The sequence below is a fragment of the Tripterygium wilfordii genome, chromosome 5 (genome assembly GCF_013401445.1).
Source record: "Tripterygium wilfordii isolate XIE 37 chromosome 5, ASM1340144v1, whole genome shotgun sequence".
NCBI lineage: Eukaryota > Viridiplantae > Streptophyta > Magnoliopsida > Celastrales > Celastraceae > Tripterygium > Tripterygium wilfordii.
In genome coordinates this window covers 11895801-11911792 of record NC_052236.1, presented here as the reverse complement: position 1 = coordinate 11911792, position 15992 = coordinate 11895801, and the positions used below count along the sequence as shown (strand labels likewise).

The following is a 15992-nucleotide window of genomic DNA, read 5'->3' as shown; positions in this document are numbered from 1 at the left end:
AGTGTACTTTCATAACTCAAATGTAAATTCACAATGAATTTTCAAATCGATTTAAGAACATTAGTACATTCTATTTTATCTCTGAATAATCTTTACAAATTCATCATGTATATGGTAAAAACGTGAAAAGTTTGTCCATAGAAAGAGTTGAACAATTTCAAACCATCAAAGTAGTTCGTTTAACTCTATTTATTGTTTTTAGATGTCTAACATACTAGTTTTACTATCATAAAACGTTTCGTAACAAAAATATGTTAAAAGACCATACAACAAACATATAAAAGAACGAAAATATAAGAAAAGGAAAGAAGGACATCCTACGAGCATCTCAAACAAGAGATGCAAATGGAGAACAAAATGGCCTAAATCAATGCAGTAACAAATAGGGTAATAGAAAATGATGATCCCTTTCTTGGATGCGAAATCCGATAGCAGAGGAGAGAGAAAAGGGAGATGCAAAATTGGCAGCCTTGGAAGAGAGTTTGATTGAAAATATTTGATAAGTTTTGGGTTTTTCATATATGAAGACTCACTGAGAACAAAGTGCATTATAGGATTCATTGGTTTTTCTATTTCTCCCATGTATGGCCTCTTCCTCTTGATGACCTATGTTTTCACCATTGATTTAGAACATATGAAACCTAAAATAATGAACTTCACTTGTTATTTCACTCATCCACACCCTCAAAAATTGAGTTCCATTTTAAGTTATATAGGTCTGCTCACATGCGCAGACCCGTGTTATACAAAATCATGCGGGCTTTTATTATCAGATCAATATAACGGCTGGTGTTTCCAGATCCATAAAAAACACAAAATATCTTTTTCTTCAGTCTTTGGCGACAGAGACGGAGCATTCTTCTTCCTCCGCCGCTGTGTTCTTCCGTCGTACATCGTTCTCTGACGACCGCGACAGTGAAAATGAAGCCACGAAGCTGCCGCACCTCTCACAGTGATCCTCGCAGTCGTGGTGTAGAGCAATTGATAATCAAGCTCAAAATTACAGCCTAGAATTGACTAAGATCTCACAAAAAAAGCACAGAATTTCACCTTTCCATATCAACAATCAAGCAACAAAAATTATATTTCGTCAAGATCGCAGTCAAGAATTTCCTAAGATTCTCCCAAAAAGCATCAAAAAAATTGTCGAGTGAATAAACCCTATTATGAACAAGTCTGCAGTGCGGCGGCGCGGTGTTGGAGGCGAGAGTCTCGAAGATCTGTCTGTCAGTGGGAGGCGAAAATCGCGAAGCTCCGTCCATCGGAGGTGGGAGGCGGAGTTCAGGGCTGATTTTGGGTTTTTGAGTATATTCATATTAATCTAAGCCGTTAGATTGCATCCCCAGTTGGTCACAGGTCACAATTCCGATGGTCAGATTGCATTCCTATGACTGACATGCTCATTTATATAAAAGACAAGTTGGTTTTAAATTTATTTATTTAACTGATATTATTTATTTGCTTATTTGGTTGTTTATTCATGGTACACAACTCTCGTGCACAAACTCTCTCTCTCTCGCAATGAGCAATGTCAGGGACACACGATTTCATACAAATCATGAAGAGCCCAGCTTTACGATTTCACATGAATTACGTGCTGCCAACATTTGGAAAAGGCTGGGAAAACGTTTTCATTTTCGATTGATTTGCAAGTTCATGTATGTTGTTGCTTTCTTAAAGAAAAGCAATTAGACAAGCTACTACTTCGCCTCATCTCTCCATCAACATATCAGATGAACCCCATCCCCCAACACCCACCAACCATATCCTAGATCTCCTTGAATGCAAACACAAAGATGGGGAGAAAAAGGCCAACAAGGTGATCAACACAGAACTAATTCTGAAGTCAAAAAATCATACCTGTTCGACTTGCATCGGACGAGAAACAAGTTGGATATGCTAATACATTTCTCTGTTATTCTTTCCTCCTTACAATTTCTGAAGAAGAGAAATACACAAAACAGCAGCAAATGCACATTGAGAGGGGCCTGCCACCTATGTGGCTTTGACCAGAAAATGCATCTGCTAGCTTAACTTTTTTTTTTTTTCTTGATTGATATTTACATTTTACACGCAGAAAACAACGTATAGCCACTCACATGTGAGGCAAGCCATTTGCATTGCTCCCACTTACAAAACTTCTCTGGTTTTGCATGATTCCATTTGAATTATTCGGGCAATTGAGTCGGCTCAAAACCAGAGAAGTCATTTTTACCTCAAATGGATTGTTTCTCCTTTGTTGTTACAGATGTAATACAAGAGCTAGGAAGAGTGAAAATGCCCATCGGATGGTATGAAAATCTGCAGAAGCTGCAAGGACAGAATATTAGCATACTAGGTTTATCATTTTGGGTATTCATATATCCCAATACCATAGCAGTATTTTCATAATGCGACTCATCCGACCAATAGAGAGAGTAATAAAACAAATTGTATTAAATAAGCCTTGAATATCATCTCCTGTTTAATTCTAAAAAGTTAGGTTACCAAAAACACTCACATGAAGATGGCAATGGTGAGGGCGGAAGTGATGGCCTTCTGCCAGGATAGCCTTCATAAGGATTACGACTTGACGGTGGCTGAACATGAGCATAAACAACATTTGGCAAAGGACTGGATGGAGGAATTGAACTGGAAACAGGTGCAGGTGGGAGAGAATTGACACGCGGTTCTGGTGCTGGAGAGGAGTAGTGAGGAGAAATATATGGTGCAGCGGCAGGGGTTAAATGAGACTGCTTTTTGGTTTTCCCGGGAACCCTCTTTTGGATCCCATTTCGGCAACCAGGAGGCTTTGCCTCATTACTTATCAGTGGAGCAGGTGATATTTTCTCTGGAGCAGGTGCAACTTTCCGAGGAGGTGTGGTTTTCTCAGTTGCAGGAGCAGGTGCAATTGCTGGAGCCAGTTGGACATCATGGGGGTGATGGTGGTGGTGGTGGTGGTGATGGTTGTGATGGTGAGGATGGGATTGGGGTTGGGGATAAGGAAGAGGTGCAGGCGAAGGTGACACTGATGTACCAGTACCACTACCATCTCCACCATGAAGAGAGTGTTGCAGGATAGATGAAAGTCGAACTTGTTTTACCCTGCCGAATACTGTGTTATTAAGGCCAAGGTTTCTTGAATGAGAATTTGTGATGGTCCGTGCAAGCTGCTTTAACCTTGGCATTGAGGGAGTATTTCCAACTGCTAGTAAAACAGATGACTGAACTGTAGTGGGAGGAGCCACTGTTGAACCTCTAGAATTTGATAAGCTCACATACAAATTCTGCACCAGCACAATAAAAGCCATCAAAATCTGCATAGCGCGAAAAATGACTACAAAAAATAGTTCTTGGAATGGCAAACAAGCATAAAACCCAACTATCTGCTCCCAGAGTTTCCAAGAGATATAAATCTCTTAAGCTCCGAAAGAAAAACTACACAACAAAGCAAAAACCCCTTTAGAAAGTGATACAGTACAAAAATCTGAAAGAATCTAGGTAACACAAGAGGGGGGGGTGAATTGTTTTACCCTTAAAAATATGTCAAATTTGAGTTTAAACCTACTGATTTCAGATTACTTTAAATCTTATAGAAACTTGATATTAGTGAATATAAGCTTGAGGTCTAGGTTAGTTCAAGTAGGAATCAAGTACTAGAACTAAATACAACAAGCACACACACAAATAAACAAGTAAAGAGTAGGGTAAGAGAGTGCAAACAGATTTATAGTGGTTCGGCTACGTATAGTCCTACATCCACTCCTCAAGGCTCCTCCTTGAGAGTTTGAATCCACTATGATTTGCTTGTTGAAGAGCCAAGCCTCTCTCTTTACACCAGCTGTTGTTTAAAGTGCCAACTTCACTTTACAATGGCTGTTTTGGCTTACCAAGTGCCAGCCTCACTTTCTTGTGATTTTGTAAGCTAACCACCAGCACTTAGACTCTTAATTGTGTGTACAAAGTGACTCTATAATGATCAAGGAGTGTACAATGAAGCTCGAGTATTTTCTGAGTAAGAATGAAGGCTTGAATGCTTGTAAAACTCTCAGAGAATTGGAATCAAGTTCTGTGTTGTTCTATGGAGTATATAGAAGCATTTATATGCACTAGAATTCCTAAACATGACCGTTGCATGGAGCTAGACCTTTTTGACTTTTAAGGCTTTGTGATCTTGAAAGATTTCAGCTCCCATTTGCAGCTATATTTCACTTCTTGTCTTCTCCATTTATTTCTATCTCTTCAATAATTCCAACTTCTTTTACAGCCAACTTTGACTTCTTATCTCTTTCACCTACTTCATTGCTTTTCTTTTCAACAATTGCAGCCATCTTTAACTTTTTGCAGTAACTTGAACATGTGATGTTTGTAGGTGCTAGGAAAGTCTTCATAATTTAATTTTCAGCATGCTTTGCTAGCTGCCATTTCAAATCAGCTGCTAATCTTTCTTTTCTGTACTCATTCATTGAATTTCAGCAAGCTTTGACTTTATAGGATGACAACTTGTGATATGCTAACTTGTGTAAGATTAGTAATGGCCAAAACAACAAGACAAATCATAATGAAATCTGAAACCTGAAACTTAGTGACTTGTAAGCTTGATTAAAAGCTTCATGTCTTGATCTTTGTTAGCCTTGCAAATTAAAGCATTAAAGGATAGAAACAAGTTCAGAATATAATTAAGAATGCATAGCAAACATAGAACACATATTTTGATCAACATATAGAATGCACACTTCATCATCAAAACTCATATCATAACATTCTCCCCCTTTTTGATGATGACAAAATATGTATGACTTAAATCAGATTTAAGTCTTGATGTTTGTCAATTTGTCAATGTTTCTCCCCCTTTTTGGAATAATCAAAAAGAATAATATTGAATGCTCCCCCTGAAATGATGCATGGTAGAAACTAAGATGTTTGAGTTAATCCTAGTTCATGTCTTAAGAATTTAAATCTCTCAGAATTCAAGGGCTTTGTAAAAATGTCAGCAAGTTGGTGAGTAGTGTCAATGTATTCTATGCTAACATTACCCTTTATGACATGGTCCCTGATAAAATGGTGCCTAACATCTATGTGTTTGGCTTTGGAATGATGCACAGGGTTGTTTGATAGATTGATTGAACTTGTGTTATCACACATAATTGGGATTTTTGAATATGTGAGTCCAAAATCACTTAGTTGTTGTCTTATCCATAATAGTTGACTACAACAGCCCGCTAAAGCTACATATTCTGCCTCTGTGGTTGATAGAGCCACACTGTATTGCTTTTTAGAATACCAGGAAACTAACATTCTTCCTAGAAATTGACATGTGCCAGAGGTACTTTTCCTATCAATCATGCTGCCTGCATAATCAGCATCAGAGAAACCAAACAAATCAAAGTTTGATTCTCTAGAATACCATAGTCCTAAAGTAGGGGTACCATTTAAGTATCTAAAAATTCTTTTGACAGCTTTTAGATGTGATTCCTTAGGATTTGATTGAAATCTAGCACACAAACATACACTAAACATGATATCTGGTCTACTGGCAGTTAAATATAGCAAAGATCCAATCATGGATCTATAGAGTTTTGAATTTACCTCATTGCCTTCTGAGTCTATGTCAAGTTTAGTTGTAGTTGCCATAGGAGTTGGAGAAGGTTTAGCTTTGTCCATTCCAAATTTGATCTGAAGATCCTTTATGTATTTGGTTTGATTGATGTGTGTTCCCTTAGGCGTTTGTTTCACTTGTAAGCCAAGAAAATAGGTAAGTTCACCCATCATGCTCATCTCAAACTCCCCCTGCATTCTTGCAGCAAATTCCTTGCACATACACTCATTAGTAGCTCCAAAAATCACATCATCAACATATATTTGTACTAGTAGTATATCTTGATCTTTAATCTTAATAAACAAAGTGTTATCAATTTTCCCACGGCTAAAACCACATTGAATTAAGAAGCTGGACAGCTTCTCATACCAGGCTCTAGGAGCTTGTTTTAATCCATAAAGAGCTTTATTTAATTTGAAAACATAATCTGGATGTTTCAAGTCTTCAAACCCTGGTGGTTGTTTAACATACACTTCTTCATTAATTTTTCCATTTAAGAAAGCACTTTTAACATCCATTTGAAATAATTTTATTCCTTTGTAACATGCAAATGCAATTAATAGTCTTATGGCTTCCATTCTAGCTACGGGTGCATAGGTTTCACCAAAATCAATGCCTTCTTGTTGATTATAACCTTGTGCAACTAACCTGGCTTTATTCCTTGTAACTACACCACTTTCATCCATTTTATTTCTATAAATCCATCTAGTACCTATGATTGATTTATTTTCTGGTTTTGGAACTAGTTCCCATACATTACATTTTTGAAATTGATCTAATTCTTCCTGCATGGCAATAACCCAATCATTGTCATCTATAGCTTCACTTATATTCCTAGGTTCAATCTTAGAAATGAGTGCAACAAAATTGAAAACATTAAGAGATGATAACCTGGAATTTCTGGTCTGAATTCCTTCATGTACATCACCAATTATTTCTTTTGGTGAATGATATGTTGTGTACCTTGGTTTCTTTGGATCCACTACTATGGTTGGTATTGAAGTTGTGCTTTCATGAGTTTTATACTCATTTTTCTCTTCTTGTTTCTTAGTTCCAAAAATGTCAACTTCCTCTTCAGAGTCATCTTCCTTCTCTGGAGAAATTGTACCAGCTTTTTCCTTGTTTGTTAATTCTGCAATTTCTGTTACTATATCCACATTTTTCTCACAAGAAGGTGTTAGAGTAGATAATTCATCAAATTTAACATGTATTGCTTCTTCAACACATTTAGTTCTTTTATTAAACACCCTATAGGCTTTACTAACCAGTGAGTAGCCTAGAAAGATACCTAAATCAGATTTGGAATCAAATTTGTCTAGATTATCCTTGGTATTTAGAATAAAACATTTACATCCAAAAACTTTAAAATAATCAACTCTAGGAGGTCTTCCATTCCACAACTCATAAGGGGTTTTCTTAAGAATAGGTCTTATTGTTAACCTATTTGAGACATAACAAGCTGTATTTATTGCTTCAGCCCAAAAATACTTAGGTGAATTGTTTTCAAGCATCATAGTTCTTCCAATTTCTTGTAAAGTTCTATTTTTCCTTTCCACCACACCATTTTGCTGTGGTGTTCTAGAAACTGAAAAATTATGTGAAATACCTTGTTCATCACAATATTTTACAAATTCATTGTTCTCAAACTCACCTCCATGGTCACTTCTTATTCTAGATATGCAACAACTCTTTTCATTTTGCAATTTCTTTACTAGTTTTGAAAATTCAGTTAAGGCCTCATTTTTATGTGCTAAAAATAGAACCCATGTAAATCTTGTATAGTCATCAACTAGAACAAAAGCATAAGATTTTCCACCAAGACTTTTTACTCTACTAGGACCAAAAAGGTCCAAATGCAATAGTTGTAATGGCCTTGAAGTAGAAACTACATCTTTAGGTTTAAAAGAGCTTTTCACTTGCTTGCCTCTTGTGCAAGTATCACAGACACCATTATTGACAAAATTCAGATTTGGAACTCCTTTAACTAGCCCTCTTTTAGTCAATTTAGCTAAGGTGCTCATACCTATATGTCCAAGTCTTCTATGCCAATTTTCAATTACTAATTCAGATGCAACTAAGCATTTTACAGAACTTGCATGTAACATTTCCAAGTCAATTTTATAAACGTTACCTTTTCTGAAACCAGTTAAAGCTGTGACATTTTCAGCACTTGTTATAAGACATTTTTTCTTAGAAAAACACACATTAAGATCTCTATCTGTTAATTGACTAATACTTAATAGATTGTAAGATAAACCATCTACCAAGAGCACATTTTCAATGCAAACCAAAGAGAGATTACCTATAGACCCTATACCTAGGATCTTACCCTTTGCATTGTCTCCAAAAGTTACATATCCTCCATCTTCTTTCTTTGTGAAGGACGAAAACAATTTTGGATTTCCAGTCATATGTCTAGAACACCCGCTGTCCAGAAACCATTCACAAGCTTTAAGGCTTGATTTTAGACAAACCTGCAGAAAATTTGTGTTTATTTAGGTACCCACACTTTGTGGGGTCCTTGGTGGTTAGTATCAACAACATATGTTCCTTTAGGAACCCAAATTTGGACAATTTTTTTATTTATAGTTCTTGACCTGAATCTGGAATTTTTAATTACTGAGCTGGTAGAGGCATTAAAATCAAATTTGCTTCTTTCTAATAATGTTTCCTTCAATTTAGTAGGATTGTATCCTATCCCTGTTTTATCTAGATATTGTTTTTGCATAGATAGGATGTTATCAAGCTTGTCTGAACTAGCATAAAATTTTTTAAAAGACTCTTCTAAGCATTTGTTCTTTTCTTTTAGACATCTAAGTTCTTCTAGCAAATCTGAATTATCAGGCATAGTAATGTCCTTAAAATTTTTCAGCTCCTCTAGTTCTATGTTTAAGTTGTTAAGCTTGCTTTGTAATTTACTTATTTCTTCTAGACATGCTTTCTCTTTATCTTTCAAGCTAGTATTTTCCTTTTTCAAGTTCTTGTTTACAAAGATAAGTTTTTCATTTTGATTGCACATTTCCTGGAAAGATTTAAATAATTCATCAATAGAAATATCATCATAATCAGAGTCCAAATCAGATTCACTAACCTCTGCAGAAGAATGAGCTTCTTCCTTAGCAACTAGGCAAAAGTTTGCCCTGATATCTTCATTATCAGATTGGTCCGACTCTGAAGAATCTAGATCCCAAGTAGATTTAAGTGCTTTCTTATCTTCTTTCTTCTTATCTATGTAGTGTGCTCTTTTCCTCCTTGGACATTCATTTTTAACATGTCCTGCTTTGCCACAATTAAAGCAAACAACTTCATCAATTGTTTTACCTTTTTCATTTCTTTTGCTTCTGTTAGGAAACTTCTTCCTGTACTTCATAAATTTTTTGAAATTTTTAACCAGCAAAGCTGTATCAGCATCACTATCATCTTCACTATCTTCATGGGAACTATGTACAGCAAGTGCAGTAGTTCTTTTCTTGTTGTCCTCTTCTTCCTCTACTTCTCTATCCTTCAATTTTAGCTCATGAGTCATTAGGGAACCAATGAGTTCCTCAAGAGGTAATGTCTTCAAGTTCTTTGATTCTTGAATTGCTGTCACCTTGGCATCCCACTTTTTAGGTAGAGATCTTAGGATCTTTTGAACTTGATCTGCATCTGAAAACACTTTACCAAGAGCAGTTAAATCATTTACTAAACCAGTAAGCCTTCCATACATATCAGATATTGACTCATGAGGTTCCATTTTGAACAACTCATACTTATGAACAAGAATATTTATTTTAGAGTCCTTAACTTGACTTGTCCCTTCATGCTTAACTTCTAATTTCTTCCATATATCTCTAGCTGTTACACATGTAGAAATATGATTATATTCTTGTCTACTTAGTCCACAGTGTAATATGTTTTTAGCTTTTGCATTATAGGACACTAACTTCTTGTCATTTTCACTCCATTCACTTCTAGGTTTATCAATCTCTGATTCTTCTTCACCTTTCTTGATCTGTTTTGTTGGTTTATATGGTCCATTTGCTACAATTTCCCATAACTCAATGTCATTTGATTGTAGAAAAATCTCCATTCTATTTTTCCAAAAAGCATAGTCTTTTCCTTTAAAGAATGGTGGTTTATTAATTGACATTCCAAACTCTTCAGCCATCTAATTCTCTAGAATGTTAGTTCTTATGAGAATTTAAAACCTTCCTCTGATACCAATTGAAAGAATCTAGGTAACACAAGAGGGGGGGGTGAATTGTTTTACCCTTAAAAATATGTCAAATTTGAGTTTAAACCTACTGATTTCAGATTACTTTAAATCTTATAGAAACTTGATATTAGTGAATATAAGCTTGAGGTCTAGGTTAGTTCAAGTAGGAATCAAGTACTAGAACTAAATACAACAAGCACACACACAAATAAACAAGTAAAGAGTAGGGTAAGAGAGTGCAAACAGATTTATAGTGGTTCGGCTACGTATAGTCCTACATCCACTCCTCAAGGCTCCTCCTTGAGAGTTTGAATCCACTATGATTTGCTTGTTGAAGAGCCAAGCCTCTCTCTTTACACCAGCTGTTGTTTAAAGTGCCAACTTCACTTTACAATGGCTGTTTTGGCTTACCAAGTGCCAGCCTCACTTTCTTGTGATTTTGTAAGCTAACCACCAGCACTTAGACTCTTAATTGTGTGTACAAAGTGACTCTATAATGATCAAGGAGTGTACAATGAAGCTCGAGTATTTTCTGAGTAAGAATGAAGGCTTGAATGCTTGTAAAACTCTCAGAGAATTGGAATCAAGTTCTGTGTTGTTCTATGGAGTATATAGAAGCATTTATATGCACTAGAATTCCTAAACATGACCGTTGCATGGAGCTAGACCTTTTTGACTTTTAAGGCTTTGTGATCTTGAAAGATTTCAGCTCCCATTTGCAGCTATATTTCACTTCTTGTCTTCTCCATTTATTTCTATCTCTTCAATAATTCCAACTTCTTTTACAGCCAACTTTGACTTCTTATCTCTTTCACCTACTTCATTGCTTTTCTTTTCAACAATTGCAGCCATCTTTAACTTTTTGCAGTAACTTGAACATGTGATGTTTGTAGGTGCTAGGAAAGTCTTCATAATTTAATTTTCAGCATGCTTTGCTAGCTGCCATTTCAAATCAGCTGCTAATCTTTCTTTTCTGTACTCATTCATTGAATTTCAGCAAGCTTTGACTTTATAGGATGACAACTTGTGATATGCTAACTTGTGTAAGATTAGTAATGGCCAAAACAACAAGACAAATCATAATGAAATCTGAAACCTGAAACTTAGTGACTTGTAAGCTTGATTAAAAGCTTCATGTCTTGATCTTTGTTAGCCTTGCAAATTAAAGCATTAAAGGATAGAAACAAGTTCAGAATATAATTAAGAATGCATAGCAAACATAGAACACATATTTTGATCAACATATAGAATGCACACTTCATCATCAAAACTCATATCATAACAAAATCCTCTCTTCAAACAACTTCTGGGCCTCACTCCTGCTCCCACTCCCGGAAAACAAACACCTAGAGAAAAATTCTTAGGTGGAAATTTTAAACATTTCAAAGTGACAAATACAATCGCATTTTGGAGTTGTCCTCAGACACAGACTTCATTCAAATGGAACATTTGTACAAAACCCAGAAATAAAAAGGAAGAAGGGAAGATTGCCAAACCTCGTAGGGTGCTAGGTGCAGTCCAGACTTCAGCTGACTTGTCAGCTCATCGAAATTCACTTGTATTTGATATATAGAAAAGTTCAAGGTGAAGTTGAATAGGATTTGCACTTTCTGCAAAAGAAATGCTTTCTGTGGAGGGATCACAGTAATTCCTCCAGGAAATTTTAACACCTCAAACAAGAATGGCTTCCCAAACAGGGACGTTGTCAAGTGCAGAGATGATTGGTTCACAACCAAAGCTAGAAAAGATGCCCTGATCAAACTTTCAGCAGTGGATGATATTCTCAAATCTTTAATTTCAGAATCAACCCCAAACACGACCTTTGTTATGCTTGATCCAGCTGAAGGTTCTAAGGATAACACAACAACCTGGTTGAAAGAACAAAATCAAATTAAAATAGAGAAGTAAGAAAATTGCAATCAAAAAAGATCTGAGAGAGTATATACTTTGGTAGTAGGAACACCTATCTCATCAAAAATGTCATCCTGAAGCTGCAAGAAATTGTCTTCAAGAAGCTGAACCGACTTCCCAACGTTGAAACTTGCTACTATATCATGATCTGTAAAAGAGATGACAAATTTAAAAGTCAGATGACTTCATTTAAATAAATTTGAATTATGCAATCAGCATACAAAAATCTTTACTCGAACTTCTTCGCTAATATGATCTACAAGATATTAAAGGGAGGTTCATGCTATTATAAACGTGTAGCATGCTGCACCACTTACATTATCAAAGCACGGAATGAAGCAAAAATTATAGAAATTAATAGCATCAAATCAAATATTCAAACTAGTGTGAAAAGGTACAATAATGTCTGCCCTCTCCGTCAAAAAAAAAAAGCAAAACCATTGGTGGCACTGCAACTACACAAACACTGGAATTTACCAGAGGAAGACTGCATCACTGTAACACAACCAATCAGACATTTTCTTTTGAGAATGTGGAACCTCTCCAGGATAGGGCACATCGGACTGGACCCAATCCTGAAGACCAATGTTGGGGCACAGTGGACCCAACCCTACATAGAAAACCAAGACCACTCTTTACAGCTGATCGCAGCCATTCCACTGAGTCTCTCTATTCAGGTTCACAATCAATCTGATATTGTCTGTAGGATATAGCAGTCAACAGTCACCATGATGAAGATTTTCTCAACATTCTAGCAATACCGAAATCATGTATATATTTTCTTTTCAAACTTCACATTTCGAATTAGTTACTAAAATCAGACATTGATAATGAATGATCAATGATATCCACTAAATTTACTAGGATTAGATACATAGCAAAACAGTTTGAGAGAGAGAGAGAGAGGGAATATATATTCGATTCCAGAAGATAAACACTTCCCCTTTTCAAGGTTTTAATATTCAGAAAAGAGTACAGAAAAAAGTTCAGATTTTCAGCACGTCAGCTTCCAGACCTAGAGTAAAGCTAATCACTTGCAGAAGTTTATCCCATTAAAGCAAAATTTAGTCTCTCTCTCTTCAGTTAAATTATTCACAAGCATCTGAAATTGAAACCAACACACGGTATAAAAATAGCACAATACAACTGCTCTTAAGCACACCAAAACAATATTTTCTTTTACAGCAAAATATTCACCTAATCTCAACTCAACAACCCAATTCCCCTATAATCCAGAGCCAGTAATAATCCTGCTTGTCCTTAACATGGAAACGAGAGTAAAACTCTGATGCTACATGGGGTGCAACTCATAATGATGATGCAATGAAACACAAAATAAAGATAGAAATTATAAAGAGAATAAGGGATTAGTTTCAAGATGGAATCAAATAATGACAACAACTAGTTATGCAATCATGAATCTTCAATCTCACAAGCAATGAAGGATAACCATAAGAATACAGTCATACACACGCGCAAATACACACAAAAAATTGTTCCATTTCGGCAAGAATCAATCTTCATAAGCAAAATAATTTGCGCTGCTAAATTTTCCTTGATGAGTGTTGCACTGATTTCTATCTTACTAGGTTAGAAAGAATTGTTTTTACTAGTTATAAAGATAAATTACATGGTTTTTACTTGTTTGATAAAATGCACGGGGTGTTGGAAATTGATCCCGATGACTTGGGAACTTCACACTTTAACCATTTTTACAACTCTTAATATGCTGTGCGGCGTATTTCAAATTGACCAAAACAATCAGTAACACCTAAAGCAAAAGCACAAAGACAATTAACTAAGCTGTTTCCACAAGTGAAAGACCAACACACATGATAGTGGACTTCTAACTGAAGGTAGAAAAGACAACTTTAACGCCTTAACCTCAATAAGTGTGTACCCCGCAAAAACTGCTTAGTATAAAGCTTTGCTCTATGCGAGGGTGGAGCACTTGTCCTATAGGATAGTCAATGACGTAGAGCCCCTCTAAACAAGAAACAAACATGGCATCCATTAAAGGTAAGTTTCCAAGAGATCAAACTTTTTGAATATCCATGTAACATAATTGGCAGCATAAATCAATGCTTCAGTTAGTCAAATAACAAGAATGGTCTACCATAAAGTTTATCACCAATTAGCCAGCACTTTAGTGTCAAAAAAATATCAAGTGCTGATCCTCAAGTATTGACAATTATCCATCAAACTTGGAAACTGATTACATTTAACCTTCTCCAAACTAGATAAAAAGGGGATATTAATAGAAAGAAACACTTATAGAAAACTTCACTTTAATAAAACTTCACGAACCAGAAAACAGCATTGATGATTGAACATGAAATCCATAACTATTTGAATAAGCATAATCGGCTTAAGTAAAGCAAAGTTTCTTACTTTACTAGTAATATGGTTAAAACATCCATATTTTTGAATCAAACTACAAAACTATAGGTCTGTCTAACTACCCTGGAAACCCAGTTAGCTTAAAAACAGGAAAGCAACAGATTGGAGCCTTTTTATGGCACTTTGTACCCAAATAAGATTCTCCTACCTAAGTTCTTCGTTCAGTACCATTCTGGAAGTTCTTCATTCACCACAATTACAGTCTTATGGATGCCAAAAAGGCACCCCAAAAAAAGGTTTAAAAAAACATAATTCTAGTTATTCTTCCAATTTACTGTATGCTTAGTGATCAAAATAAAATTAAAAAAATGGTTTAAGACTGCGTCCTTATCCCCTTCATTTTCACCAAACTATTACCCACCACCACCAACAACAGCAGGTCCTAAACCCCTTTCAGAGCACAATGCACGTCATATAACATAAGCCAAAACGGTTGATAATTCTAAAGTAATTCTTCTCCACATAATTTCTCATCAACCAAAGAAAAAAGAAACGTCAACAACCAAGTAACAATCCACAACTCCAAAATACCCCCAGAAACCAAATTTTCGACAAAATAGAATAAAATTCAGATCCACTCTATATCGCAAGTATGCTCATCACCCCCAAATTCTCATAAGTATGAATTGAATTGAATTTTTTTAAAAGACCCTCACCTCTGTACTTCACATCAAGATCCAGATCCCGCTGATCTGTAGAATGTAAAAACGGTGGCAACCAAAACAAAGCAGAGAGAAACACCGCCATAGATACCAGCAACACTAACAAGCATCTCAGTCCAATGAGCTTATGGACCCCACAATACCGACAATACCCAAATCTCGCCTCCGCATTCTGCTCCACAGAAACATCAATCCCCTCGGTATACGGCAACGACTGCTGTTCCTCGAACTTCCCCATAAGTAATACAAGCAATGCAGGCAAACCAGGTCATGGCCCATAGCCGCAGCTTGGTAGGTGAACTTGGCCTGCGTAGCCTCCCATTTTATCCCACAGACAAAATGCAAAGAATCTGCTGGTGCTTTGGGTATATGGGTTTGTGTTTTTAAATATGTTTTAGGGTTTGAAGTTGCAGAAGAGAGAGAAATGGAGGAGAGATAAAGAGTGGAATAACTATCTGCAAATGACAAGTAAAGGCTTTTAGTAAAGATGGTGGTGGTGGTGGTGGTTTATCTATTTTTGTTTTTTTTTTTAATTTAAAATATTACTAATTTAATATGTAAGAAAAATAAAATGTGGTTAATTTCAGTTACTTATTACAGTACACAAACCGCGCACATTAGTCACGGTAGTTCCACATTTGTTTGACTCACTTGTATCTAAAGAAAAGGATTAAAAGGTTAATTAGAGATGGCACGTAAACTCAGGCCGTCAAATTCACGCACAGAGAAGTTTTCACCTGACAACAAGGTAGTTGGGTCAAAACCAAGCACGTGACCACAATTGTATTGTTGTCAAATGGGAATTGAATTCAAGACTTTATAAATTGATACGATTCGACTCTCATGCACCTAAAGAAAATGATTAAAATGTTCCCATGAACTTAATTCAAATTCTTTTTTTTTAATTAAAAGTTTATCTATAGTAGAGATACCACTACTCATAAGATTTGAACTGTGTTAGGATATCAATTAGGACATACTAACAACGACTTAAACAATTAGGTAATTGTACGGGCCAAAATCCGAATTGGCACCAAAACAAGATATCATAGGTCCACGATCTAAAAGACGCTGAATAAGTCCACGGCTTGGGCTAGAAGATTTACATGCCTGTGCCCTGGATGACCGATCATCTGCTATAGGCCTTCGGTCTTTCAAGCTCCTTCAGAGGCCCAAAGCCTCATTAAGTCCTGTAACTAACATACTCATTGTGAAAACCCAAAAAAAAAAAAAGAGAAAAAAA

The 15992-nt window shown here is 36.0% G+C and overlaps 1 protein-coding gene across 1 annotated transcript; it reads right to left on the bottom strand.

The window, feature by feature from the left end:
- Nucleotides 1-1890: 1890 nt before the first annotated feature.
- On the bottom strand, nucleotides 1891-15227 carry LOC119998188. Its single transcript, XM_038845440.1, has 5 exons — nucleotides 14744-15227; nucleotides 11723-11835; nucleotides 11273-11644; nucleotides 2501-3266; nucleotides 1891-2310 (listed from the first exon to the last, which is right to left on the bottom strand). The coding sequence occupies exons 1-5, from the start codon at nucleotides 14985-14987 to the stop codon at nucleotides 2243-2245; spliced, it is 1563 nt and encodes a 520-aa protein (XP_038701368.1). The 5' UTR covers nucleotides 14988-15227; the 3' UTR covers nucleotides 1891-2242.
- Between the last annotated feature and the right edge of the window lie 765 nt (nucleotides 15228-15992).